This window comes from Hypomesus transpacificus, chromosome 18 (assembly GCF_021917145.1).
Source record: "Hypomesus transpacificus isolate Combined female chromosome 18, fHypTra1, whole genome shotgun sequence".
In the NCBI taxonomy this organism is placed as follows: domain Eukaryota; kingdom Metazoa; phylum Chordata; class Actinopteri; order Osmeriformes; family Osmeridae; genus Hypomesus; species Hypomesus transpacificus.
The window spans coordinates 2,002,494-2,027,997 of record NC_061077.1 but is presented as its reverse complement, the minus strand read 5'-3'; the positions used below and the strand labels follow the sequence as shown (position 1 = coordinate 2,027,997).

Here is a 25,504-nt window from a genome sequence, read left to right as displayed (position 1 = left end):
GTTACACACACACACACACACACACACATGTTACACACACACACACCCCCGCCAACCACTCTTACTCACACGTCATGTACAGCTACACAGCTTGTTAAAAAGCTGTCACAGTTTAATGACAGTGCGAGGAAGACATTTCCCCTCTTATGTAAACTTAAATGTAAAGCATACCTTAGGTCTATGCAAAGGTTTGACTAAAGATCTTACAATCCAGGAAGTGGGAAGATTCTAGACAACTCAAACAATTGGTGAAGGATCCACACAATTGACGAAATTACTAAATTATTGAACAATTCCAGTCTCTGCCCCTCTCTCTATTTCTTGCTCACACACACAACCTTTACAAAGTTATAAATAAATATACAAAAGTGCAGATATTTCATACAGACTGTGTATGAAATGTGAAAATGTAAATTAAAGGTCAGTGTAAAGTGAAAAAAGTCGTTTCAGTTGCTAACTAGTGAGAGTCTGTCTACTCTACAGTGAACAACTTCTAAGAACTTCTACTTTATTTCCGAGGGAGGGGGCATGTCGATAAGGGGTTTGTGAATGCTATCAGGCCAGTGTACTTGTGCTCCGTCTCAGGAGTTGTCAATTGTACTTCCTGGTTCCACTGCCGTCTTCAGGTGCCAACTATGTCAACATGAACACTACGTTGACAGAGAGGCACTTTCTCTACCTTACTCTGCCTCATTGGACCGACGCACAGCTCCTTCTGCACTTACTTTAGGAGAATTTAATGTAAAGCTACAACACAGTTCAAATGTATCATTTGTTCATACGCACATCAAATCTTTTTTTCGAATGAGGTTAGTGGCTCCGTAGCGCACGTTCTCCTGGCCAGGAAGAGCAGCGCACGGAGCTCCAAGGAGTTCGGCTCTCGGTGAAGAGAAAGGGACAGTTCGGGAGAAAGTTAGTTTTTTCAGTTGCTTTTGGAAACAGGAAAAGGAACCAAAGATGTCAGATTCAATGTCCAGCTTTCTGCACATCGGGGATATAGTTTCCCTGTATGCCGAGGGCTCTGTCAACGGCTTCATCAGTACTCTGGGGTAAGTTCATAATTGGGGTTCGGTTAACGGGTTTGCAGCATCTGACCAGTTTGTCAGCACCGGTGAAGACTTGTCCCGCCCGTCTTTCTAGCTGGGGTTTCTGTCTACCACCATAACAACTTATATGATGTTTGCCAGCTGTGCTTTCTTGGCTAGCGTAACGGTTGTATTGTATTGCTCTTCTGTGCAAACAGACAATAAACACGTATTGATTACTTGGGACCATAAATGAGAGTTCCTACTTGCAGCTAGACCAATATTGCTCTCCATGCTATGACTTCGCATCAGGAGACAGAGATGAGAAAGGGAATCATTACTTGAGAGGTTGTGCTGTTATTCTAAATATACTCTACAGTTGGCCATACTTGACACACGATCAAGCTCTGTCTGTCTCTCTTTTTTGCTCCTTTTTTTCACACATACAGTACACATACCCATCCTCGTTCCTGTGATAGTGGTGGTTGTGTGTGTGGGTGTGGGTGCAAGTGTGTGTGTGTGTGTATGTGTGTGTGTTTGTGCACTGTATGCAAGGAAGTGGAGCCATGGTGGTGTGTGTAGATTTCCAGTGGAGGGCTGGTGCTGCTGTCACTCTGTTCTCGCTGCTTCCTGTGGTCTACCCTACTGCATAGCTCTGACCTCAACAATATTGTGTGTGTCTGTGTGGTATTATTGTGTTGGTGGGCATGTCGTGTTGGTCCTTACTGGACTAGGGAGTCAGATGGCTGAGCGGTGAGGGAGTCGGGCTAGTATTCAGAAGGTTGCCGGATCGATTCCCTGCCGTGCCACATGATGTTGTGTCCTTGGGCAAGGCACTTCACCCTACCTGACTCGGGGGGAATGTCCCTGTACTTCCTGTAAGTCGCTCTGGATAAGAGTGTCTACTAAATGTAAATGTCATGTAAATGTAAATGACTAGGGCCGATGAAGTTCCGATTGACAGTTGTCATAGTGTGATAGGGACCTGCGCCCCACCTCAGCTGGCCTCGTATGGACCACATGTCTGCCCCGGTGCAGACCGATGCCTCTACCACAGCACCCATCCAGAGAAGTGTCTCTAGTCCTGGGCCAGCCTGGCAGGAGGAGTCCTCCTCTGGGGCTGCTGCAGGCTCTGGAACAAGGCCTCCAAGAGCAGGGCCCTGAAATCACAGCCAGAGTGGCTCGGTGGACTCCTTTCCATACAGGCAAATCCTGTGTGCTGCACACGGCTTTCCAAGTATGACTGTCTAACTACACAGTCCTGCCTGCAGGAGAGATATGTCGAACAATAAAGGGACACAGGGAGGTCTTGTTAAATGACACCTTTCTCGAACTAGACACAGTTTTGACAGTACCTGTTTGTGTGTGTGTGGTATGGTGGGGTTGGGGGGGTGGTGGTATGTGTATGTACTGTAGGTATGTGTGTTTAAACGTACCAATCAGAAAGCTGTCCCAGATCTATGCAGAGTCACATACCTGGCCGACTCTGACAAAGGCCCCTGATTGGCTGTTTTTGTTTCCGCTGAGAGCCCCGATTCTACTTAGGAGGTCTAACACAAGAAGACCAATTACAGAGCAACTAGCCCCCCTAACCCCCTCCCCCTACCCTCTCACCCCCTTCCCCCAGGCAGAAAGGTGTTTTATTCAACACACCTGGGGCATGACTCACATGCAGGAATGCGCTACATGTTCACCTTGCTGGTGTCACTAAACTGTCCAGAACTCTCCCCCTCCTCAACACTCACCTTCCTAAACAGTTAACGCATTGTAAGGCCGCTCCTAGTCTCCATTTCCATTTAGTCATTTAGCAAACGCTCTCATCCAGAGCGACTTACAGTAAGTACAGGGAAATTCCCCCCGAGGCAAGTAGGGTGAAGTGCCTTGCCCAAGGACACAACATCATTTTGCACAGCCGGGAATTGAACCAGCGACCTTCTGATTACTAGCCTGATTCCCTAACCGCTCAGCCATCTGACTCCCTGTCTCAGTCTCCTTGGCCCCATGTTGCATCCAGCCCCTCCTTTTCCAGTCACTCCTTGACCAAACCCTCCTGCCCTGCCAATATGCTGTTACCATGGCGAGCAGTAGAACTAGTAGATGGAACTAAGACAAGCCAAGCTTACATCCTAGTTTTGCGGTCAGGCCCTATCTATTTCTCTCTTTCTTTCAGACGGGTCGATGAGGAGTGAGGCACACTCATCATTGACACGCTGCGAAAAAAACACACTGTTGTCCCGTAGGGTTTCACAACATGAAAGGATTTCTGTGATGGGTGAATTCATTTGATGGTCCTTGAGTGGCTCAGTAGGAAATCTGTTGTTACAAGTGTGTGTGTGTGTGTGTCTGTGCCCACGTGTGTGTGTGTCCATGTGTGTGTGTCTGTGTCCATGTGTGTGTGTCTGTGCTCGTGTCTGGACCCATCCATGCTATCTGATGCAAATAGTAAACAAATCAAAGACCAGGTGCTCGTGTGTTGTCCTCTGTGCTTGGCTACTGTAAGCCAGCTCAGATCCTTCCCCACCCTCTAGTTAGCCTGGAGATAGGGCGGGGTGCTAGGTGACGATACAGGGGGGCGAGGGTCCTTGTCATTCAATGAGGATATAGGAGGCAGCAGACACTAACCAGAGGAGCACTGACTTATGGTGTGGCAGGACTGTGGAGGACAGGCAGGGGGTGAAGAAGGAGGATTAGTGGAGCCTTTCAGACAGCCTACTGGTGGCTCTCACACAGAGACACCGGGACACGCTCTGACTAGCAGACCTGTCGCTAGGCAGGTTGCGCTCCGTCATCCAGACAAACATGGAACCATAAATACATGGAAAGGCAAGCGTTTGTGTCATATATATCTCTTTATTATACATTGTCAAAGAACAGCAATAACCCACTCAGCACATTCTATTCTCACTCTGTACAGTACTGTGCATACAGTTTCAACACTGGCCCTCGAGTGAGTCACTGATCCCTACATTGCCTAGGCAACCCTGCACCATAACTGATCTTGCTCTCCTGACAGTCAGTTGCGGGGTCGTCTGTGTGTCTGGGAACCACATACATGTCTTGACGTATATGATGGACATGATATAGACAGCAAAATAACCAATTTCGAATGCACAATGGGCGAATAGATTCAATGTTGTGTTATATCGTATCTCCTGTGAACCTGTTGAGTGTGGAGGCGGTGTAGAGGTGGTGCCAGTGATCTTCTCCACGTGTTCTCCTCAGGCTGGTGGACGACCGATGCGTGGTGGAGCCTGCAGCTGGGGACCTGGACAACCCTCCCAAGAAGTTCAGAGGTGCGTGTGTGTGTCTGTGTGTGTCTGTGTGTGTCCTCAGTAGCAGGTCATTTGGAGATGGAGGATGTGAGCTGTCAGACCCCTGGGAGACAGCCAGTGGAAAATCTGCTGGTGGAGCCAGGTCTCCTTGGTGCCTGGGCATCTGACATCTATATATGTCACACACGCACACACACACACACACACACACACACACACACACACACACACACACACACACACACACACACACACACAAGCACGCACTGCTGGAGTGACACACTTATACAACATCTGGTATTTCAGATCAGAGGATCTTAAATAAATATAAATGTCATAAATATCCCAAGGAACTAGCTAATGAGAGAAGTTTGAAGTTTTCCACCAAAGGTTAAGGCCCCTGGATACACACTTTTCACTAACTGTGTCAAGTGTGTTCAACCTGTCAGGATGTCACCATGATGGTCCATCTTGTTCCCACAGTTCATACAACTACAGTCTGTATGTTGCTGTGCCTTGCAGCTTGTACATGTGTTAAGTGATATCAAGATCACACAGGTCCAGGTTATGTGTGTGTGCCATGTCTACATTTCTGTTGTTCTCCGGACTGAATGATTTGATTATTTCCCTGTAGCCACACAATGGACAGTTTAAATCAACAGCTTCATGCTTCCCCATTGTCATGCCCTGTTGACATCCCTTTTGAGACATACTATACACGGAAATGATGTTTGCCCTTCATGTCAAACAGACACACGCACACCAACAAACACCCCTAGCTCCCAGCCCAAGTCAATATTGACGAGAGACTCTCAACTACCTGTGAAGGTCCATCCGGACTCACACCCTCTCCTGTCTCCCTCCAGATTGTCTGTTCAAGGTGTGCCCTATGAACCGCTACTCTGCCCAGAAGCAGTTCTGGAAGGCCAAGCAGGCCAAACATGAGAAGGACAAGATAGCTGATGTGGTGTTGCTACAGAAACTCCAGGTACCATTTGGTTTACTATCACTGTCAATTAGGATTGGTTCCATCTATTTGAATAAAGGTTATAAAGTGACAGTGCTAGTTTGACATAGCTACCGCAGTTACCGTTATATTAATGTACTGAAATTAAGATGGAAACTTAATTACAGTATGACAAGTGAAGCTAATTATGTTTGTGTGTGTTTGTGTTCAGCATGCCTCTAACCTGGAGCAGAAGCAGAACGAGACTGAGAATAAGAAGGTCCATGGAGACGTTGTCAAGTACGGCATGGTCATGCAGGTCTGCTCACCCAACCACCTCCACTACAGATACACACTCACCCAACCACCTCCACTACAGATACACACTCACCCAACCACCTCCACTACAGATACACACTCACCCAACCACCTCCACTACAGATACACACTCACCCAACCACCTCCACTACAGATACACACTCACCCAACCACCTCCACCACAGATACACACTCACCGAACCACCTCCACTACAGATACACACTCACCCCACCACCTCCACCACAGATACACACTCACCCAACCACCTCCCCACAGATACACACTCACCCAACCACCTCCCCACAGATACACACTCACCCAACCACCTCCTCTACAGATACACACTCACCCAACCACCTCCTCTACAGATACACACTCACCCAACCACCTCCTCTACAGATACACACTCACCCAAACAGCTTCAGATACACACTCACCCAAACACCTTCAGATACACACTCACCCAAACACATGTTTAGTCTGACGTGGAAATAATAATCCCACCCCATCACACATGCACACACACAATCTAATGAGCTTTAGCTGGTGTCAATATTGACCGTGCAGGGCTGTTATCTGGAGTCAAATACTCCCCAGGCTGATGCTGGGCTCTGGGAGATTCTCTAGGTGGGGCTTCTATCCCTGGGAACTGGCTGACTCACTCAATACACACATCCCACTGACTTTGTCCAGTATGTGTGTGTGTGTTTGTGTGTGTGTGTGTCGTGAGTGACCCAGTGTCTTGAGTGTGACTCTTCATTGAACTATCCATGTGTAACTCTGTGTGGGAATATGGCTGTGTGTGACTGTGTGCGTGTGTGTTGTGCGCCCTGCCAGTTGCTGCACATGAAGAGTAACAAGTACCTGACGGTGAACAAGCGGCTGCCGGCGCTGCTGGAGAAGAACGCCATGCGGGTCACGCTGGACGGCACGGGGAACGAGGGCTCCTGGGTCTTCATCCAGCCCTTCTGGAAGCTCCGTGCCAACGGAGACAATGTAACACACACACACTGCAGACTCACATGTGTACTAACACACATGGACAATAACACACACACACATAATTATCCACATTTGCCATGTTTTGAAGCCATCCCCAACACGGTCCCTGTCCCTGCTGCAGGTGGTGGTGGGGGACAAGGTGGTGCTGAACCCTGTGAACGCAGGCCAGCCTCTCCACGCTAGCAGCTACGAGCTGTCAGACCACCCTGGCTGCAAGGAGGTGAGAGAGGCAGCACACACACACAACACACACTCTGCTGCAGAGATTCTTGTCCTCGCTCCAACACTCAAGAAGCCCTGAAGGCCTGTATACATCTCTGTCACCAGTCTGGATGTCTGGCTGCTTGTCGTTCTCTCTCTCTCTCTCTCTCTCTCTCCGGGTCTGACCTGTCTGTCTGCCTGTCTGTCTTTATGCCTGTCTGTCTGTCTTACTGTCTGTCTGTCTGTCTCTCTCTCTCTCCAGGTGAACTCTGTCAATGGAAACACCAGTTGGAAGATCAACCTGTTCATGATGTTCAGTGACCACAAAGATGAACTTCTAAAGGGAGTGAGTCTGCACTGTTATTTATCTACACACCCACCACCACCACCACCATCTTCATCAGCATCCCCACCATCATCCCCAGTTCTTCTGACTGTGTGTGTGTGTGTTCCAGGGGGACGTGGTGAGGCTGTTCCATGCAGAGCAGGAGAAGTTCCTGACGTGTGATGAGTATAAGACCAAGCTGCATGTGTTCCTGCGCACCACGCTGCGCCAGTCCGCCACCTCCGCCACCAGCTCCAACGCACTCTGGGAGATCGAGGTCAGTGACACAATCGTGCTTCCCAACACGCCCTAGCGCAATCATTGTGGGATGGACTGTCACAAACTTCTTTTCTGACGCTGCGATTGGTTCCCCAGGTTGTTCATCATGACCCCTGTCGAGGAGGGGCGGGACATTGGAATAGTCTGTACCGTTTCAAACACCTGGCCACCGGACATTACCTAGCTGCTGAGGTAACACTGCTGACCTCCTGACTGCTTTTGAATCAGTCAATCAATTAGTTCATCAATCAATCAATCAATCAATGACTCTGTGAGTGAGGACAGTGGGTTGATGTGTTGTACTGATGTGTGCAGGAGAACCCAGGCTATAAAGGAGACGAAACTGAGATCCCTGCAACTGTGAGTCGATACACAACCAGGCTGACAGCCTCTGATTCAGCACACTGGACAGTTAGTGTTGAAAATAGTGTGTGTGTGTGTTCGATCCCTGACCCCCATTCAGATTGACAGTAGCCGTGCCAACAAGCGCAGTCTGGGGGAGAGGATCAAGTACAAGTTGGTTGCCGTGCCTCACGGGAGCGACATTGCCTCTCTGTTTGAGCTGGACCCCACCACCCTGCAGAAGACTGACTCCTCCGTACCCCGGTACCACCCTCCACACCAACACAACGCTGTGGAGAGAGCATACAACTCCAGGGTTTTGATCTCAAGTTGTCTCTACCTGTCTGTCTGTTAACATGTCTGCCTGTCTTTGCTTTTGTGTCTGTGTCTGTCTGTGTGTGTGTCTGTGTGTGTGTGTATGTCTGTCTGTCTGTGTGTGTGTCTCTGTGTCTGTGTCTGTGTGTGTGTGTCTGTGTGTGTGTGTGTGTGTGTCTCTCTGTGTGTGTGTGTGTCTCTGTGTGTTTGTGTCTGTCTGTGTCTGTCTGTGTGTGTGTGTGTCTCTCTCTGTGTGTGTGTCTGTCTGTGTGTGTCTCTGTGTGTGTGTGTGTCTGTGTGTGTGTGTGTGTCTCTCTGTGTGTGTGCCTGTCTGTGTGTGTGTCAGTAACTCATACGTGCGTCTGAGACACCTGTGCACCAACACCTGGATCCAGAGCACCAACGTTCCCATCGACATAGATGAAGAGAGACCCATACGACTCATGGTACTGTCCTCTACACTCTACTGACACACAGCCAGCATCAGTATGTCAGCAGCTTGGTCACAGCTCAACTGTGTGTGTGTGTGTCAGCTGGGCACCTGCCCCACCAAAGAGGACAAGGAGGCGTTTGCCATCGTGTCTGTGCCCGTCATGGAGATCCGAGACCTGGACTTTGCCAACGACGCCAGCTTCATGCTGGGCACCGTGGTCGACCGCTTCAACGAGGGCTTCATCAGCCCCAACGACCGCCGGTAAGGGCCATGGTTAGGGTTAAGGGGTCAGGGTCAACCACGATAGTAGAGATCTGTTGACCTTTAAAACCCTGCTCGGTCTTTGGTGTGCTCCAGGTGTGACCGAAGTGTGTGTGATTATGTGTGTGTGTGTACGACCGCCAGGTTTGCCATCAAGCTGCTGGAAGACCTGGTGTTCTTCGTGGTGGACCAGACCAGCAGTGGGCAGCCTGTCTTAGAGGTGGTGATGACCAAAGCCAACAGAGAGAGACAGAAACTCATGAGGGAACAGAACATCCTCAAACAGGTCGGAACCACAAGCACTACCACAACATCTGCTCCCGGCTCATTGACTGTAGCACGGCTTCTAGAACATCCTGTGGGATAGCGTTTCTCTGTGTGTGTCCGCAGGTGTTTGGAATCATCAAGGCTCCTTTCAAGGATAAAGGGGGGGAGGGCCCTCTGCTGCGATTGGAGGAGCTGAGTGACCAGAAGAACGCCCCCTACCAGTACATGTTCCGTCTGTGCTACCGGGTCCTCCGACACTCCCAGGAGGACTACCGCAAAAACCAGGTGACCCAGTCGTGACATCATCAAACAGCGCCACGACAGCTCTTGGTACTGCTCCAGCAAGTCATAACTCCTGGAGAATGTGTTGGCCGGCTGACAAACAGTCCCTTCCCTTTCCGTCCTTCCCCTGTGTCCCCTTTGCGCCCCCCTCCACCTCCAGGAGCACATAGCTAAGCAGTTTGGGGTGATGCAGAGCCAGATTGGGTATGACATCCTGGCCGAGGACACCATCACTGCTCTCCTGCACAACAACCGCAAGCTGCTGGAGAAGCACATCACCAAGACTGAGGTGGAGACCTTCGTCAGCCTGGTTCGCAAGAACAGGGAGCCCAGGTAGGCAGGGAGGGAAGGAGGCTGGGAGGGAGGCTGGGAGGGAGGGAGAGCCCTTACGAGGCTAGGTGGTGACAGGGAGAAGATGAGAGAGAAGCCAGTGACAGCTTCTTTCCCAGAACTTGCTCCTGTTTTTTGTTCTGTTCTATGACTGGTGGGTTTATCTGAACAGCTGTGTGTGTGTGTGTGTGTTTCTGTGTGTGTGTGTTTCTGTGTGTGGGTGTGTTTCTGTGTGTGTGTGTGTTTCTGTGTGTGTGTGTGTGTGTTTCTGTGTGTGTTTCTGTGTGTGTGTGTTTCTGTGTGTGTGTGTTTCTGTGTGTGTGTTTCTGTGTGTGCTGCCGTGCAGGTTCCTGGACTACCTTTCAGACCTGTGCGTGTCCAACAACGTGGCCATCCCAGTCACTCAGGAGCTGATCTGTAAGTGTGTGCTGGACCCCCGGAACCAGGACATCCTCATTAAGACTGAGTGAGTAGTGCTGCCTGTCCACACCCCCCCCCCCCCCACACACACACACACACACATAAGTCCTACCAACCTGTGTGTGTGTGTGTTAGGGATGTCACGAGAACCGATACTTACGGTACCTTCCGATGCTAAAATAACAAAACACCGACGAGGCCCATTTTTTTGAAGCACCGTAAGTACCGTGAGCGCCGATGCCAGATGTTAGCATCGGTGCTGCGCCTTCAGGAGTGTTCCAGTCGACGTTTACATTAAGAAAAACAAGATAACAACTGCTGCTTTAGCGATCGCCCCGCTTCGACCTGTTGACAAGAAAGGCAAAAAAAGTAGTTTGCGTTTGAGGCAGATGACCGTGGCGTTATAATTAATCGGCAGAAGCCATTATGCAAAAAATGCTACCGCAGTCTTCAGACCAAGGGGGAATACTTCCAATTTAGCTAAGCACCTGAAAGATCATCATCTGGATTTGTTTAAAGAATTCAAGGCAAGTTCTGATTCAGTTCCAGAAGAGGCGCAGCACCGATGCTAACATCTGGCATCATACAAAATAAATCAATGTTCGTTGAAGTCGCGGCGAAATTCTGAATACATCCAAAGAATGCTCTTTTTCTGTTTGTTTAATCTGTCATACTAAAATACACGTTACATGATGTTTGAGATGGTGGGCACGTGTGTTACAATGGCTTATGTACATAGTTTAGGTTAGCTGTAGTTTTAACGTTAGCCCATAGCTTAGAAGGTAAACTCATGTCATGTTCATCTTGTTAGCTGAATGGCTTAATTGCACTTTATTATGTTGTGCTATGCTCTATTGCACATGTTTTGTATGTCTTTGTAGGACATTTTGCTATTTTTCAAATATTTTAAAGAAGTTCATGGTTCAAGTAGCCTACATGGAATCTTAGACAATCCTCTTTTTTTTTTACCATGGTATCGAAATTGGCATCGAGAATCGTGTTATTTTAATGGTATTGGCACCGACTACTGAATTTTTGGTATCGTGACACCCCTAGTGTGTGTGTGTGTGTACAGGCGGCGTGTCCCTAAGGACCTGTCTCATGGTGGAGGAGAGTACCTGGTGCTGGATGAGTTCTCGGAGGACGACGAGGTGTGGCTGGTGTGGACCGACAAGACCAACGAGCGTCAGGAGAAGAGCATCAGACAGCTGGCACAGGAGGCGCGCCAGGGAAACGCCCACGACGAGAACGTCCTCACCTACTACAGGTGGGCGGCACACACACACACACCCCAGGCACATACACACACTTCTCGTCATTCTTTTCTTATCCTGTGTGTATGTTTAAGTGTGTGTACACCCACCTGACCTTATTACACACACATGACCTTACCTATGTGTGTGTGTGTCTATATAGTAGGGATGTCCATCACTGAGGACGACGCGATACACATCTCGACGCACTGCCAACGATCCGATACATTAAAGCAACTACTTATGCAATACAATTCACCCCTATTGCGATGCAGTGCGATTCGACACGATGCGATTCAACGAGATGCGATGCGAAACAATGATGCTATGCAATTTAATATGGTACATAATGATTTATTTCTTTGTCAGACAGATAATCATAAATTAACTAAAAAAGTGAACGTTTTATTTCACAGATTAAAAGTGTCTGACAAAAGATACAATAAAATCAGGCCTGGACCTTCCCTTAAACCAGTCCTTCTTTCCTGTTGTATGAGTTCTCTGAATGTAAAAAAGGGTAAACTATTACTGGCACAAGCTGCTGTCAACACTGTCATAGCACCTCACACACTAAATTGAACTCATACGTCCTATTTAAGGTTTTTCTCATTGACTCAGCTATCTATCGTCTTACTTTGTCGCACACAACAGGGATTGTTTCTCGGAGAATAGCTTCATATTCTTGCTAGGGGTACCGGTGGAGCATGCCACTGACTGTAGCTATAGCTGAATCCGAGGGGGAGGCAGACGTCTCCACACAAATACCATGTAGCCTCTTCAGGTGAACTCCTGAATTAGCCGTGCTGCCTGTGCACTTTATAGCAGCACGACACAACTTGCCAATTGCATGGGTCTTGTCAAATTGCCCATCTTTCTTGGAAAATCTGAAGTGTTGCCAAACCTTGGATTTATTGAAATTCTTAGAAACATGTACCTCTTCCTCCACCATGATAACACACGCCGGAACACGCCTCCAACTCGCGCGAAACTTGGCCGAGATATTTTACGAGAATCGGCTACTGACAGCAGTGGAGATGAAAGTGCGCTTAAGAAACAGTTAGAGAGGAGGAATCTATCTACATATAAAATTATTGGTCACATTTCTAAATACTAAAGGTGTTCGCCTACACACGATTCGATATAAATACATTGGATTATACCGATGCAAAAATGCAAGAAACGATGCATCGCGATTCATCCCACATTCATTGTGTCCGGTGAACACTTTTTGGATCCGGGCAAATGCATCGTGAGCTTTTATGCCGAAGCACCGATGCAAACCGTTGAATCTTCCCATCCCTACTATATATAACATATATTTATATATGTCTATGTATATGTGTGTGTGTACAGGTACCAGTTGAAGCTCTATGCCAGGATGTGTCTGGACCGGCAGTACCTGGCCATCGATGAGATCTCCAAGCAGCTGGACGTGGAGCTCATCTTCCTGTGCATGATGGACGAGACGCTGCCCTTTGACCTCCGCGCCTCCTTCTGCCGCCTCATGCTGCACGCGCACGTGGACCGCGACCCCCAGGAGCTCGTCACCCCGGTCAAGTTCGCCCGCCTGTGGGCCGAGATCCCCACCTCCATCACCATCAAAGAGTACGACCGCTGTATACACCACGCCGCTGATTGATGACCACGACAGTAGAGAATGCCAGAGCCAGCTCTTCCATGAATGGGGGTTTGTTATCCGACTGAATGCTCTGTCTGTCCTCTCAGTTACGACTCGAACATGGACGACTCTCGGGACAACAAGAAGAACAAGTTTGCCAACACAATGGTCTTCATGGAGGAGTACCTCAACAACGTCCTCAACGACGAGCTGCCCTTCCACGACCAGGAGAAGAACAAGCTCACCTTCGAGGTGCACGCACACACACAGACACCCTAGCGTGCACCCACACACACACACACACACACACACACAGGTAAGGTTCCCAGACTGACTGACACGCTGTCGCCCCCTGCAGGTGGTGAGTCTGGCCAGACACCTCATCTATTTTGGCTTCTACAGCTTCTTTGAGCTGCTGCGCCTCACCAGGACCCTGCTGGGCATCATCGACTGTGTCCCCAGCCCCGGACTCACCGGGGGAGCCATGTTCCCCGACGAGGCTGGAGGTGAGACTGTCGAGACAGACAGACTGGAGGACAGACAGACAAACAGGCAGACAAGCAGGTGGTGGGCAGACAGGTCACACGCAGACAGACAGTCAGCCAAACAGGCAGAAAAGGCAGGCAAGCAGATTGATGGTTAGGCAGTCAGGCCGACAGAGAGCACATTCGAACCTTCATTCCTGCATCCATTTGTCCTCCAGTAAAGAACATGAAGCGCTCCATCCATGGCATGGGTCAGATCATGTCCACCATGGTCTTAAGCAGGAAGCAGTCCATGTTTGGAGTGGGCCAAGCCCTAGCGGGTCTGGAGGGGGGGTTGCGCACCAAGGACAGCATCGACAAGATGGATGTCACCGTCATGGACACCAAGCTCAAGATTCTCGAGATCCTGCAGGTATCGTCCAATCGGTTGACGGCACAGACAAACCAGAGGACCCTTCGACTTCCATCCGTAATCTCCACCCTCCCTCCCTCCTCCAGTTCATCTTGAACGTCAGACTGGACTACCGCCTCTCCTTCCTGCTCTCCGTCTTCAAGAAGGAGTTTGTGGATGTCTACCCCATGTCCGACGCAGACGCCACCACTGCCATGGAGCAAGCAGGTAGGTGACACACACACACACACACTCATATGGAGGGGTTCTGTTCTGTCTTAAATGACATCACACTTGACATGAAATGTCATGAAATGACACTGCACTTTTTGTCCTTTCTCAGCCTCCATCAACCTCCAGCAGATCGGGGAGCAAGCGGAGGCCATGTTTGGCGTAGGGTAGGTTCACGCTCTCCGCCCCACACCTTCCACACGTTCCCCCGGGGGCCTCCTGGTCACCGTGTGTCCCTCTGTGTGTCAGGAAGGGCAACAGCATCCTGGAGGTGGACGACGAGGGCGGCAGGATGTTCCTGAGGGTGTTGATCCACCTGACCATGCACGACTACCCTCCCCTGGTGTCTGGAGCGCTGCAGCTGCTCTTCAAACACTTCAGCCAGAGGCAGGAGGTCCTACACACCTTCAAACAGGTAGGTCGCAACACACACACACACACACAAGGAGACAAGAGAAAATGTCCATCAGTCATTGCCTCTTTCTCTCGGGCTTTTGATGTCAGACTATACTGTCTCTTAAAAAAATGACAAAGGCAGAAATGCCACCCAAAAATACATCAGAAAAAATCAACCTAAACACATTCCCCTGGACACACCCGGCCAACAGGTGCAGCTGCTGATCTCGGCCCAGGACGTGGACAGCTACAAGCTGATCAAGAGCAACCTGGACCTCCTGAGGACCATGGTGGAGAAGTCTGAGCTGTGGGTGGAGAAGAAGAACAGCTCGGGGGGAGGGGACGGCAAGAAGGACAAGGTAGAGGTGAGACAGGTGGAGCCCCAGACAGACGGCTAGACAGGCGGGCAGACAGGCAGGCAGACAGGCAGGCAGACAGGCGTCTCTGCATCCCCCAAGATGCTGACTGATGTCTCTCTTTCCCCAGACGGCGTCAGAGGACTCGACCCCCAAGAAGGATAAGAGTAACGAGAACTACCAGAAGGTCAAAGAGGTCAGCTTGCTTTCACCTTCCTCTCCCTCATTATCTCTCTGATCCTCGCTCTCTCTCTTTCTCTCTCTCTCACACTCTCATTCGTCTATACTCCAGATGCCTCATCCATCCTCTCTCACTCTTTTTCTCTCTATCTTTTCACTGTATCATCATCATAATAATAATTGATCCTGTCCCACACATCCCAGGCTGATGAGTCATAGTCGTAGAAGTATGGAGTCTAAGTTAGTGTGTTTGGCCTTGCATACTCATACACTCTATGTGGATGTCATGTTCCTGTCAGATCCTGGAACGCCTAAATAAGATGTGTAGTTCCGGGGTGTGGAAGAAGCAGCAGAGGCTGCTGAAGAACATGGGGGCTCACAAGGTCATGCTGGACCTGCTGCAGGTCTCCTACGATAAGGTGAGGGCAACACACACACACACGCACACACAACCACTCGCATCACATGCATGGACACTGGTGAGGGAAGGTAACCCCTCCTCTCTCTCTCTGTGTACGTCTGCAGAACGACAGCAAGATGCTGGAGATCATCAAGTACACCCACCTGTTCCTGCAGAAGTTCTGCAAGGGGAACCAGGAGAACCAGGCGCTGCTCCACAAGAACCTCAACCTCTTCCTCAACCCAGGGGTCAGCCTCCTCTGTCCCTCGACCCTCTCTCTCCTCAGAAACCCTCTCCGCCTCTCTCTCCCTCTCCTTTCTCTCTCCCTCCCCCTCTCATTTCTCTCCACCCATCTCTAACTCCCGGTCTTCCTCTCACCAGCTCTTAGAGGCGGAGACGGTCCAGCAGATCTTCGAGAACAACTACCAGCTGTGTACGGAGATCAGCGAGGTGGTGCTGCAGCACTTCATCCACTGCCTGGCCACGCACGGCCGCCACGTGCAGTACCTCAACTTCCTGCACACCATCATCAAGGCCGAGGGCAAGTACGTGAAGAAGTGTCAGGACATGATCATGACTGAGGTGAGAGAATCTGCACACGCACCTACACACACACCTGCACACACAGACACACATACACATACACACAGACACACACACACCTGCACACGCATACACACAGACACACACACACACACAGACACACACACCTGCACACACTCACACACACCTGCACACACAGACACACAAACCTGCACACAGACACACATACACACACACCTGCACACACAGACTCACACACACTTGCACACACATACACACAGACACACACACACACCTGCACACACACATACACATGCACACACACACACACACCTGCACACACACACACACACACACACACACACCCACACCCACCTCTCCGTCTCCCTGTTACTAACCGAGTGGGCCACGTCTGCCTCCAGTTGACCAACGCAGGGGAGGACGTGGTGGTGTTCTACAATGACAAGGCGTCATTTGCCACCATGTTGGATCTGATGGCCGAGGCCCGGGAGGGCGTGGGGGAGAGCAGCCCTCTGAGGTACCACATCTCCCTGGTGGAGCTGCTGGCTGCCTGCGCAGAGGGCAAGAACGTCTACACCGAGATCAAGTGCACCTCTCTGCTGCCCCTAGAGGACGTGGTCAGGGTGGTCACCCACGAGGACTGCATCACAGAGGCAAGCACCGAGGAGAAGGAGGAGCCTTTCGACTCATCTTAATCCTTCATTCACTTGATGAAGTTGTGATGCTGATATTTCGTCTATTCCTACTGGTCCCCCAGGTGAAGGTGGCTTATGTGAACTTTGTGAACCACTGCTATGTCGACACTGAGGTGGAGATGAAGGAGATCTACACCAGCAACCACATCTGGAATCTGTTTGAGGACTTCACTGTGGACATGGCCCGGGTAGGTCTGGTACTGTGGACATGACCAGGTTGGGTGTGTTCATAGTTCCATCCCCTCATTCCTCTCTCCCATCTCTGTCCTTCCCCCCTCCCTTTCTCCTCTCTCCTTCCCCCCTCCCTTTCTCCTCTGTCATTCCCCCCTCCCCTTCTCCTCTCCTTCACCCCTCCCCTTGTCCTCTCTCCTTCCCCCCTCCCTTTCTCCTCTCTCCTTCCCCCCTCCCCTTCTCCTCTCTCCTTCCCCCCTCCCCCTCACCCCTCCCCTTCTCCTCTCCCCTTGTCCTCTCCAGGTGTGTAGCAAACGTGAGAAGCGTCTGACAGACCCCATCCTGGAGAAGTACATCATCAACGTGGTCTTCGACACCATCAACGCCTTCTTCAGCTCGCCCTTCTCTGAGAACAGCACCTCGCTCCAGGTACGGGGAGGGGGGGGGGAACAGCACCTCGCTCCAGGTACGGGGAGGGGGGTAGGCGAGGGGACACGGAACAAACACAAAGCAAGTCGTCCATCCAGCTAGGCTGACCTGTCCCTCCCTGTCCCCAGACCCACCACACCATCGTCACCCAGCTGCTCCAGTCCAGCATGCGCCTGCTGGACTGTCCCTGGCTGCAGCAGCAGCACCGCGGCCTGGTGGAGGCCTGCATACGCACCCTGCACCTGACAGGTCTGAGGTCCCTCAGCCAAGTCACACTGCAGCCAGACACTACTGCAGCTACATCCCATCCTTCTGTAGCTACATCATAGTGCAGTAACACAGTACATTGTACTGTAACCACATCATCCTGTGTGTGTGTGCGTGCGTGTGTGTGTGTGTGTGTAGCTAAGAGCCGTTCCATCTCTCGGCCCCTGGACCTGGAGGCCCAGATCAGCAGCATGCTGAGCCTCAGTGCTCTGAACTCCATGTCCCGCTCCAACCCCAACTACAAGAGCTCCTCCCGCTCCTCCCGCCCTGCCGCGCCCAACAACCCCTGGGACTACAAGAACATCATCGAAAAACTACAGGTGGGGGGGTCACATCTGGTCAATTACTGTTGGTTGTATACAGTGGCGTAGGCCGAAATTGTATTTTGGGCAGGCCAGTGCAAAAGTGAGTGGGCTTGTAGTTTTTGTGGCGATGTACATTGGCTAAAAAGCAGCTAGCAAAGTTAGCTGGCTAAAGGCCGCTCAGAGTCTTCCTGTTGGAACCCCTAGCAACCATAGCAACCAATGACGTTCCGGAGGCTTCCTACAACGTGCTTCAACAGTTCCATTTTATTCGGAAAACAAATTAAACACAAACACCATCAAACATCAAAAGTAAATCAGGTTTATATTCATATATTTTCTTAAATAAATTTGGAGAATAACAATTAATTGTATTCTTATTTTGTATAAACTTGCCTGGGCGGGCCAGTGAGTAATGTGGGCGGGTCAGTGCCGCCCTGGCCCATTACTGGCTACGCGCCTGGTTGTATATTCCTCAGGCCATCGTTAGGAAAAGATGTTCTCAATGGATTCTTCCTTAAAGAAATAAAGGTTAAAAAAAATAAATATAATTTACTGTTTTATATTTGTTTACTGCTGTCCTCCTCATGATCTCTCCCACTGTGGTTGTTGCTGTAGCGTTGCTGTAGCATTGTTGTAACATTGTCCTGGTGTGTTGGCGTGTCCAGGACATCATCAACACCCTGGAGGAGCGTCTGAAGCCCCTGGTGGATGCAGAGCTGTCGGTGCTGGTGGACGTGCTGCACCAACCAGAGCTGCTGTTCCTGGAGGGGACAGATGCCCGGCAGCGCTGCGAATCAGGAGGCTTCATCTCCAAGTAGGACAGAGATAGAGAGAGAGAGAGAGAGAGAGGGTCGGGGGGGGGGGGGGGATCCAGGAACATACCAGATGGAACTGACCAAAAGTTTACATTTCTTCGACCCGTGTGTGTTTTGTCAGGTTGATCCAGCACACCAAGGCTCTAATGAGCTCAGAGGAGAAGCTGTGTATCAAGGTCCTCAGGACTCTCCAGGAGATGCTGATCAGAACCCTGGACTTTGATGAGAAGGTGAGGAGCAGAGATGCCTGCCTGGCTGGCTGGCAGGCTGGATTTCTGCCTAGGTGGCTGGCTGGCTGGCTGGGTGGGTGGCTGGTGTGTTAACTGTACATGTGCCTCTCCTCTCAGGGTATAGCACTGAGGAGAGTGTTGCTTCAGAACTATCTGTTCCCCAACAAGAAGAACAGCCCCAAGACTGACCTGGCAGAGCTAGGGGCTGTAGGTACGTACTGCAGGCCCCCCAAGTACTAAACATGGCCCTATCACACGAACGTGCAGGGTGTTTACTGTGTGTGTGTGTGTGTGTGTGTGTGTAGGATGGGAGCAGGAGAGGGATTGGGCTGCCGTTGCTGCTGTGCAGTGTCGTCTGGACAGAGAAGGAGGGACTAAGCTGTTCACTGACCTGGTGATGAGCACCAAGAACGACAAGATCTTCCAGGAGAGCATCCAGCTAGCCATCTGTCTCCTGGAGGGAGGCAACACTGAAATACAGGTACATAACACACACACACACACATTGACACAGAATGGCATACTCTCCCACACACACACAGTACCCACTGGTCACGTGTGTTAGGGCTGAGAGGAGGGGTGCGTGTCAGGGGGGTAAGCAGCGTTCTGTCTCCTCCAGAACTCCTTCTACAAGCTGATGATGGGCGACAACAAGTCGGAGAAGTTCTTCAAGGTTCTGAACGAGCGCATGAAGGAGGCCCAGCAGGATATCAAGGCCACCGTGTCGGTCAACGTGGGGGAGATGAGCAACAAGGCCAACGAGGGGGGCGCTGAGACAGGTGAGGAGGCCGGGGCCATTACATCAACTAGAGAAGTTTGGTGGGGATATGGAGGTTGGGCCCATGGGTCAGAGAGGACACTTGTTCACGAGCTTGTGGTTGGTTCTGTGAGCAGGGGGCTTACCTATCCTGAGCACCGGGCCCTCCATCGCCCCAGTGGTGGTCCCCGCCCTGGCGGCCCCGGAACAGAGGGAGCCCGAGACAGAGATGGGCCCGGCTGTGTTGATCATGAAGCCCATCCTCCGCTTCCTACAGCTGCTCTGTGAGAATCACAACCAGGACCTGCAGGTACGCACACAAACGCACAACACACCGCTGTGAAGGAGAAAAGGACCTCCGGATTTCCTCAACAGGTCCACTCCTGCTTTGCTGCTATTTCCTTTGGTCGTTAATTCCCTCCCTCCTGTCCAGAACTTCCTGCGCTGCCAGAACAACAAGAACAACTACAACCTGGTGTGTGAGACGCTGCAGTTCCTGGATATCATGTGTGGCAGCACCACCGGGGGGCTGGGCCTGCTGGGGCTCTACATCAACGAGGGCAACGTGGACCTCATCACCCAGACCCTGGAGACGCTCACAGAGTACTGCCAGGGGCCCTGCCAGGAGAACCAGGTCAGATAGACGATCACAGAGTAGTTCCCAGTTCCCATTGAGGGCAGATGGATAAATCCAGTCACAGTTCTAGTGTGTTGAAGCCTGACTGTCTGTGGAGGTCTGTGCATAATCCACTAAGGTCTCTGCCTGTCTGTCCGTCTGTCTGTTGGTATCTGTGTTTCAGACTTGCATTGTGACCCACGAGTCCAACGGTATTGACATCATCACCGCTCTGATCCTGAATGACATCAGCCCTCTGTGTCGGTACCAGATGGAGATGGTGCTGCAGCTCAAGGTGCCCTCTCATGTTCTCTCTGTACACCACACCATGATACGTACTAGAGGTGGTGGTCTACCATACACACTTAGTGCTCCTGCAGCCCCGGGCTTAGCTCTGCTCCCAGCATACTGTACTTCCATCACGTGACTGCACGACTGCTTTCAAACGTATCCACGTCTTTTTGCGATCGGTTTCCAGGACAACGCCTCCAAGCTGCTGTTGGCTTTGATGGAGAGTCGCCACGACAGCGAGAACGCAGAGAGGATCCTGGTTAATCTCCGACCCCGGGAGCTGGTCAGACACAATGCCTCCCTTCATCAAAAACACTCACCTTCTTTCATCAATCCGTCCCCCTCTCTCACTCTCCACATCTATCCTCCATCTGTTTGTCAGATTTGAACTCCAAACAAGTCTGAAAGGACCGTTACAGGCGTGTGTTTTTAGTGCAGGGTGAAAGCGGTGTGGTTCCTTATGGTGATGTGTGGGATGTGCAGGTGGAGGTGATTAAGAAGGCGTACCAGCAGGAGAGTGAGTGTGAGGGTGGCGAGGTCTCTCCTCGGGAGGTGGGACACAACATCTACATCCTGGGTCTTCAGGTAACACCCTCCCTGCTCTCCCTGGTCTCCCTGGAATGCCATGATCGTCTATCTGAGACGTGTTTACATGTTTGTTTGTGCGTGTTTGCCTGTCTCAGCTTGCCAGACACAACAAGAATCTACTGAACTTGTTGAAGCCTCCTAAGAGAACCAAGGAAGAGGGAGAAGATGGGATCTCCTCTATGGTCAGTGTCTGTCTAGCTAAATTTTCTATCCATATGTCTCTTTCTCATATCTCACTCTCTCTCTATGTCTCTCTATCCCTCTATCTACGTATATCTCTCTATCTACCTTCTATCTCTATCCCTGTGCGTGCCTCAATATTTGTCTACTTTTTATCTACTATGTGTGTATGGTGTGTTCTTCTGATGTGTGAAGCTTGGTCCCCATGTTGTGTTGCTAGAATGTTCTAACGCGGCTCCTCCCACAGCTCAACCTAAACAACCGCCCGCTGTCTCAGATGCTGAAGTCGACGGCTCCGGCTGAGAGCGAGGATGAGGACCCTCTGGAGTTTTACGACCAGCACACGTCTCAGATCGAGGTCCCTCACCGCACAACCACGCCTCCACAGCACTGCTGCAGTAACGCCGCCATCATATCTCACTGGTGATCCTAAAAACTCTGTCTGTCCCATCTTCCACACTTCTCTCTCTCTCTCTCTGTCTGTCTGTCTCTCTCTCTCTGTGTCTCTCTCTCTGTCTCCATGCCAGATTGTGCGTGACGACCGCAGCATGGAGCAGATCGTGTTCCCGGTTCACCCCATCTGCGAGTTCCTGACGGAGGAGTCCAAGTTTCGGGTGTTCAACACCACGGAGCAGGACGAGCAGGGCAGCAAGGTCACTCACTTCTTCCAGCAGGCCTCCTTCCTGCACAACGAGATGGAGTGGCAGAAGAAGCTTCGCAGTAAGGCGGGGCCGGACCTGGGGGGTGTGACCGTGTACCGTGTGTGGGGAACATACAGGGTCTACATTCTGTGTGTGTGTGTGACAGGCATGCCGGTGCTGTACTGGTTCTCCAGGAGGATGACTCTGTGGGGCTCCATCTCCTTCAACCTGGCCGTCTTCATCAACCTCATCATCGCCTTCTTCTACCCCTACGACTCTGGGCAAGGTAGGGGCGAGGGAGTGTGTGTTTGTGTTCGTTTTACCGTGTGTGTGTGTGTGGGCTTGCTAAGAAGGCTGACGAGTCAGATCAGCCGTGTGATTTCCCACCACTGTGATGTCACCGTGTCGCCCTCCTCTCCTCACTTCTCTTCTCTTCTCCTCTCAGGAGCGATAGATGACTCCATGCTGTCTATGCTGTTCTGGGGCTTTGCTGGCCTGTCCATCATGGGTCTGTTCTCGCAGCGCTACGGCCTGCGGCCCCTCTCCGTGGCCCTCATCATCAGGTCCATCTACTACTTTGGCATCGGCCCCACCCTCATCGTACTGGGCACGCTCAATGTAAGGCTCCATGGGTCAAGTGGACAGCATTCAGAGCCAGACTAGAATACCTCTCCTTCTAATACCTTTCATTGTGTGTGTGTGACTTGCCTCTGTTTGTCTCTTGTAGCTCATCAATAAAATAGTGTTTGTGGTGAGCTTTGTTGGCAACAACGGCACATTTATTATGGGATACCGCGCAATGGTAATGGACGTGGAGTTCCTGTATCACCTGGCCTACGTCCTGACCAGCACTCTGGGACTGTGTGTCCACGAGCTCTTCTACAGCATCCTGGTACACACACCACACACACACACACCACCAGACACACACCACCACCACACACACCACCACCACACACACCACCACCACACACACACCACCAGACACACACCACACACACACACACCACCACCACACACACACCACCACACACACACACACCACCACCACACACACACCACCACACACACACCACCACCACACACACACCACCACCACACACACACCACCACACACACACCACACACACACACACCACCACACACACACACACCACCACCACACACACACCACCACACACACACACACCACCACCACACACACACCACCACACACACACCACCACCACACACACACCACCACCACACACACACCACCACCACACACACACACACCATCACACTGTGTGTCACATTGCTGTGTGTGTGTGTGTGGTGGTGGTGTGTGTGTGTGTGTGGTGTGTGTGTGTGTGGTGGTGGTGTGTGTGTGTGTGTGTGTGTGTGTGTGTGTGGTAGTTGTTTGACCTGATCTACCGGGAGGAGACTCTGTTCAACGTGATAAAGAGTGTGACCCGTAACGGGCGCTCCATCCTGCTGACGGCCCTGCTGGCCCTCATCCTGGTCTACCTCTTCTCCATCGTGGGCTTCCTCTGCCTCAAGAACGACTTCATCATGGAGGTCGACCCCCTCCTGCAGCTAGCAGCAGGTAGCCACCCCACGGAGAAGAAGCTTCACAGGGCTTTCTACCAGAGTGAACCGGATGGGCTCCAAATGAATGACGTGTGGGGGAAGAGGGAGTGTGATGTGTGTTGTTTGACTGCCTCTCGTGTGCAGATCCTGGCCAATCAGAGGCGTCCAAGGACTTCCTGTCGTCGTGCACGGCAGACGGAGTCAGTTGCACCTCGGAGGATGGAGCTGAAGGTGAGAGGGAGGGACTGGAGAGCTGGAAGTGAACCTCAGCCAGGATGGTTTCTCCTGGTGATTTGAAGGTGTCTGCTACAGCATTGCAGGGAGAGGTTTCCAGTGTGTGTGTCTGATTGTGGTTCCTTGCAGAAGAGCCCACCTCAGAGCGGGCGTGCGACACTCTGCTGATGTGCATCGTTACCGTGATGAACCACGGCCTCCGCAACGGGGGAGGGGTGGGGGACGTCCTGCGGAAGCCCTCCAAAAACGTGCGTACACAGAACACACACACACGTACACACCCTAATATAAACCACATTCATAAACAGAAGACTAACCAATCAGAAAGCCAACCTTACAAAGGACTGACCACTCCTACACTGTGCCTATATTTTAAAATAGTTCAATTCTCTTCCCTTTCCTGAACAGGAGCCTTTGTTTGCTGCCCGTGTGATCTACGACCTGCTGTTCTATTTCATTGTCATCATCATTGTCCTCAACCTCATTTTTGGTGTCATTATCGATACTTTTGCGGATCTGAGGAGTGAGAAACAGAAGAAGGAAGAGGTCCTCAAAACCACCTGCTTCATCTGCGGTGAGTGCTGGAAGTGTGTGTGTGTGTGTGTGCGCGTGTGTGTGTGTGTGTGTGTGTCTGTGCGAGGGTGTTCTGATGCCCTGCACCCCCTCCTCCAGGTCTGGAGAGGGACAAGTTTGACAACAAGACGGTGTCATTTGAGGAGCACATCAAGCTGGAGCACAACATCTGGAACTACCTGTACTTTATCGTGCTGGTCCGGGAGAAGAACAAGACAGACTACACTGGGCCTGAGAGCTACGTGGCCCTCATGATCAAGGTTAGTTAGGCAGGGCTGGACAGAGACAGACTGGCACCAGTACTGGTCCATCATGATCAAGGTTAGTTAGGCAGGGCAGGACGCTGGACAGAGACAGACTGGCACCAGTACTGGTCCATCATGATCATGGTTAGTTAGGCAGGGCAGGACGCTGGACAGAGACAGACTGGCACCAGTACTGGTCCATCATGATCATGGTTAGTTAGGCAGGGCAGGACGCTGGACAGAGACCGACTGGCACCAGTACTGGTCCATCAAGGTATCCATGTTGGACGTTCTTGTAGACAGAACTAACTGGAGTTACGCGTGGTCTGAGGAGAACTCATGATGGTTCCATAGGAGGCTACAGAGTGTTCCCTGTTCTCCTGTTCTCAGAGTAAGAACCTGGACTGGTTCCCTCGGATGCAAGCCATGTCTCTGGTGGTGACGGACCAGGATGGGGAGCAGAACGAGATGAGGAACCTGCAGGACAGACTGACGTCCACCATGAGGGTGGTCCTGCAGCTTACCGGACAGCTCACCGAACTCAAGGAACAGGTCAGACTCACTTCCTGGTCGCCCTACTGCACACCCACCTCACCTACCTCTGTTTGAAGGGGGATTGAGGATTACCGTATGACACGAAAGATTATAATCCCTACAGTAGGCCAGCCACGATAAAGGGATTATCTATCCAAGCTCAGGGAATAGATACATAGTCTTCCTGATATGGTCATGTGACAGTGGGACTTTGTGTTTCCTGTAGATGACCGAGCAGAGGAAGAGGAGGCAGAGGTTGGGCTTCGTAGACGTCCAATCAGGAGGCGGCCCCAACATGACCCCCAGCGCTGCGGGGGGGAACCATCAGATGTACAAACCATGACCGACATCAAAACACCCTCCCCCGCACATCCTGCCTCATTTACAAATAATGACCTCATTTCCTGTCCCTACATTTACAGACCATGACATCACATCGTGAGTCCGCATCTACAACCATTTGTAGAGGCT

General features: G+C 51.2%; 1 protein-coding gene across 3 annotated transcripts; it reads left to right on the top strand.

Annotated features, from left to right (window-relative positions):
- The first annotated feature begins 580 nt into the window (after positions 1–580).
- On the top strand, positions 581–25,471 carry itpr3 (inositol 1,4,5-trisphosphate receptor, type 3). Of its 3 annotated transcripts, none has more exons than XM_047039890.1 (58): positions 581–1,049; positions 4,248–4,318; positions 5,164–5,285; positions 5,476–5,562; positions 6,400–6,558; positions 6,686–6,784; positions 7,028–7,111; positions 7,221–7,367; positions 7,466–7,561; positions 7,685–7,729; positions 7,833–7,975; positions 8,373–8,472; positions 8,560–8,720; positions 8,865–9,006; positions 9,111–9,272; positions 9,430–9,602; positions 9,946–10,065; positions 11,095–11,286; positions 12,626–12,877; positions 12,998–13,142; positions 13,249–13,396; positions 13,594–13,787; positions 13,874–13,994; positions 14,110–14,164; positions 14,247–14,412; positions 14,606–14,752; positions 14,880–14,945; positions 15,229–15,348; positions 15,455–15,577; positions 15,711–15,911; positions 16,295–16,546; positions 16,651–16,776; positions 17,063–17,188; positions 17,317–17,437; positions 17,594–17,775; positions 18,426–18,574; positions 18,697–18,805; positions 18,923–19,016; positions 19,111–19,286; positions 19,425–19,584; positions 19,700–19,872; positions 19,996–20,196; positions 20,363–20,473; positions 20,657–20,752; positions 20,953–21,054; positions 21,153–21,239; positions 21,485–21,595; positions 21,765–21,957; positions 22,045–22,164; positions 22,324–22,496; positions 22,606–22,770; positions 23,274–23,463; positions 23,592–23,678; positions 23,811–23,929; positions 24,090–24,255; positions 24,354–24,514; positions 24,890–25,051; positions 25,260–25,471. In XM_047039890.1, the coding sequence occupies exons 1-58, from the start codon at positions 958–960 to the stop codon at positions 25,374–25,376; spliced, it is 7,962 nt and encodes a 2,653-aa protein (XP_046895846.1). In that variant the 5' UTR covers positions 581–957; the 3' UTR covers positions 25,377–25,471. The 3 variants fall into 3 exon arrangements, with proteins under 3 accessions (XP_046895846.1, XP_046895845.1, XP_046895844.1); XM_047039889.1 differs by having other exon boundaries at positions 14,606–14,758; positions 23,814–23,929; XM_047039888.1 differs by having other exon boundaries at positions 14,606–14,758.
- The last annotated feature ends 33 nt before the right edge of the window (positions 25,472–25,504 follow it).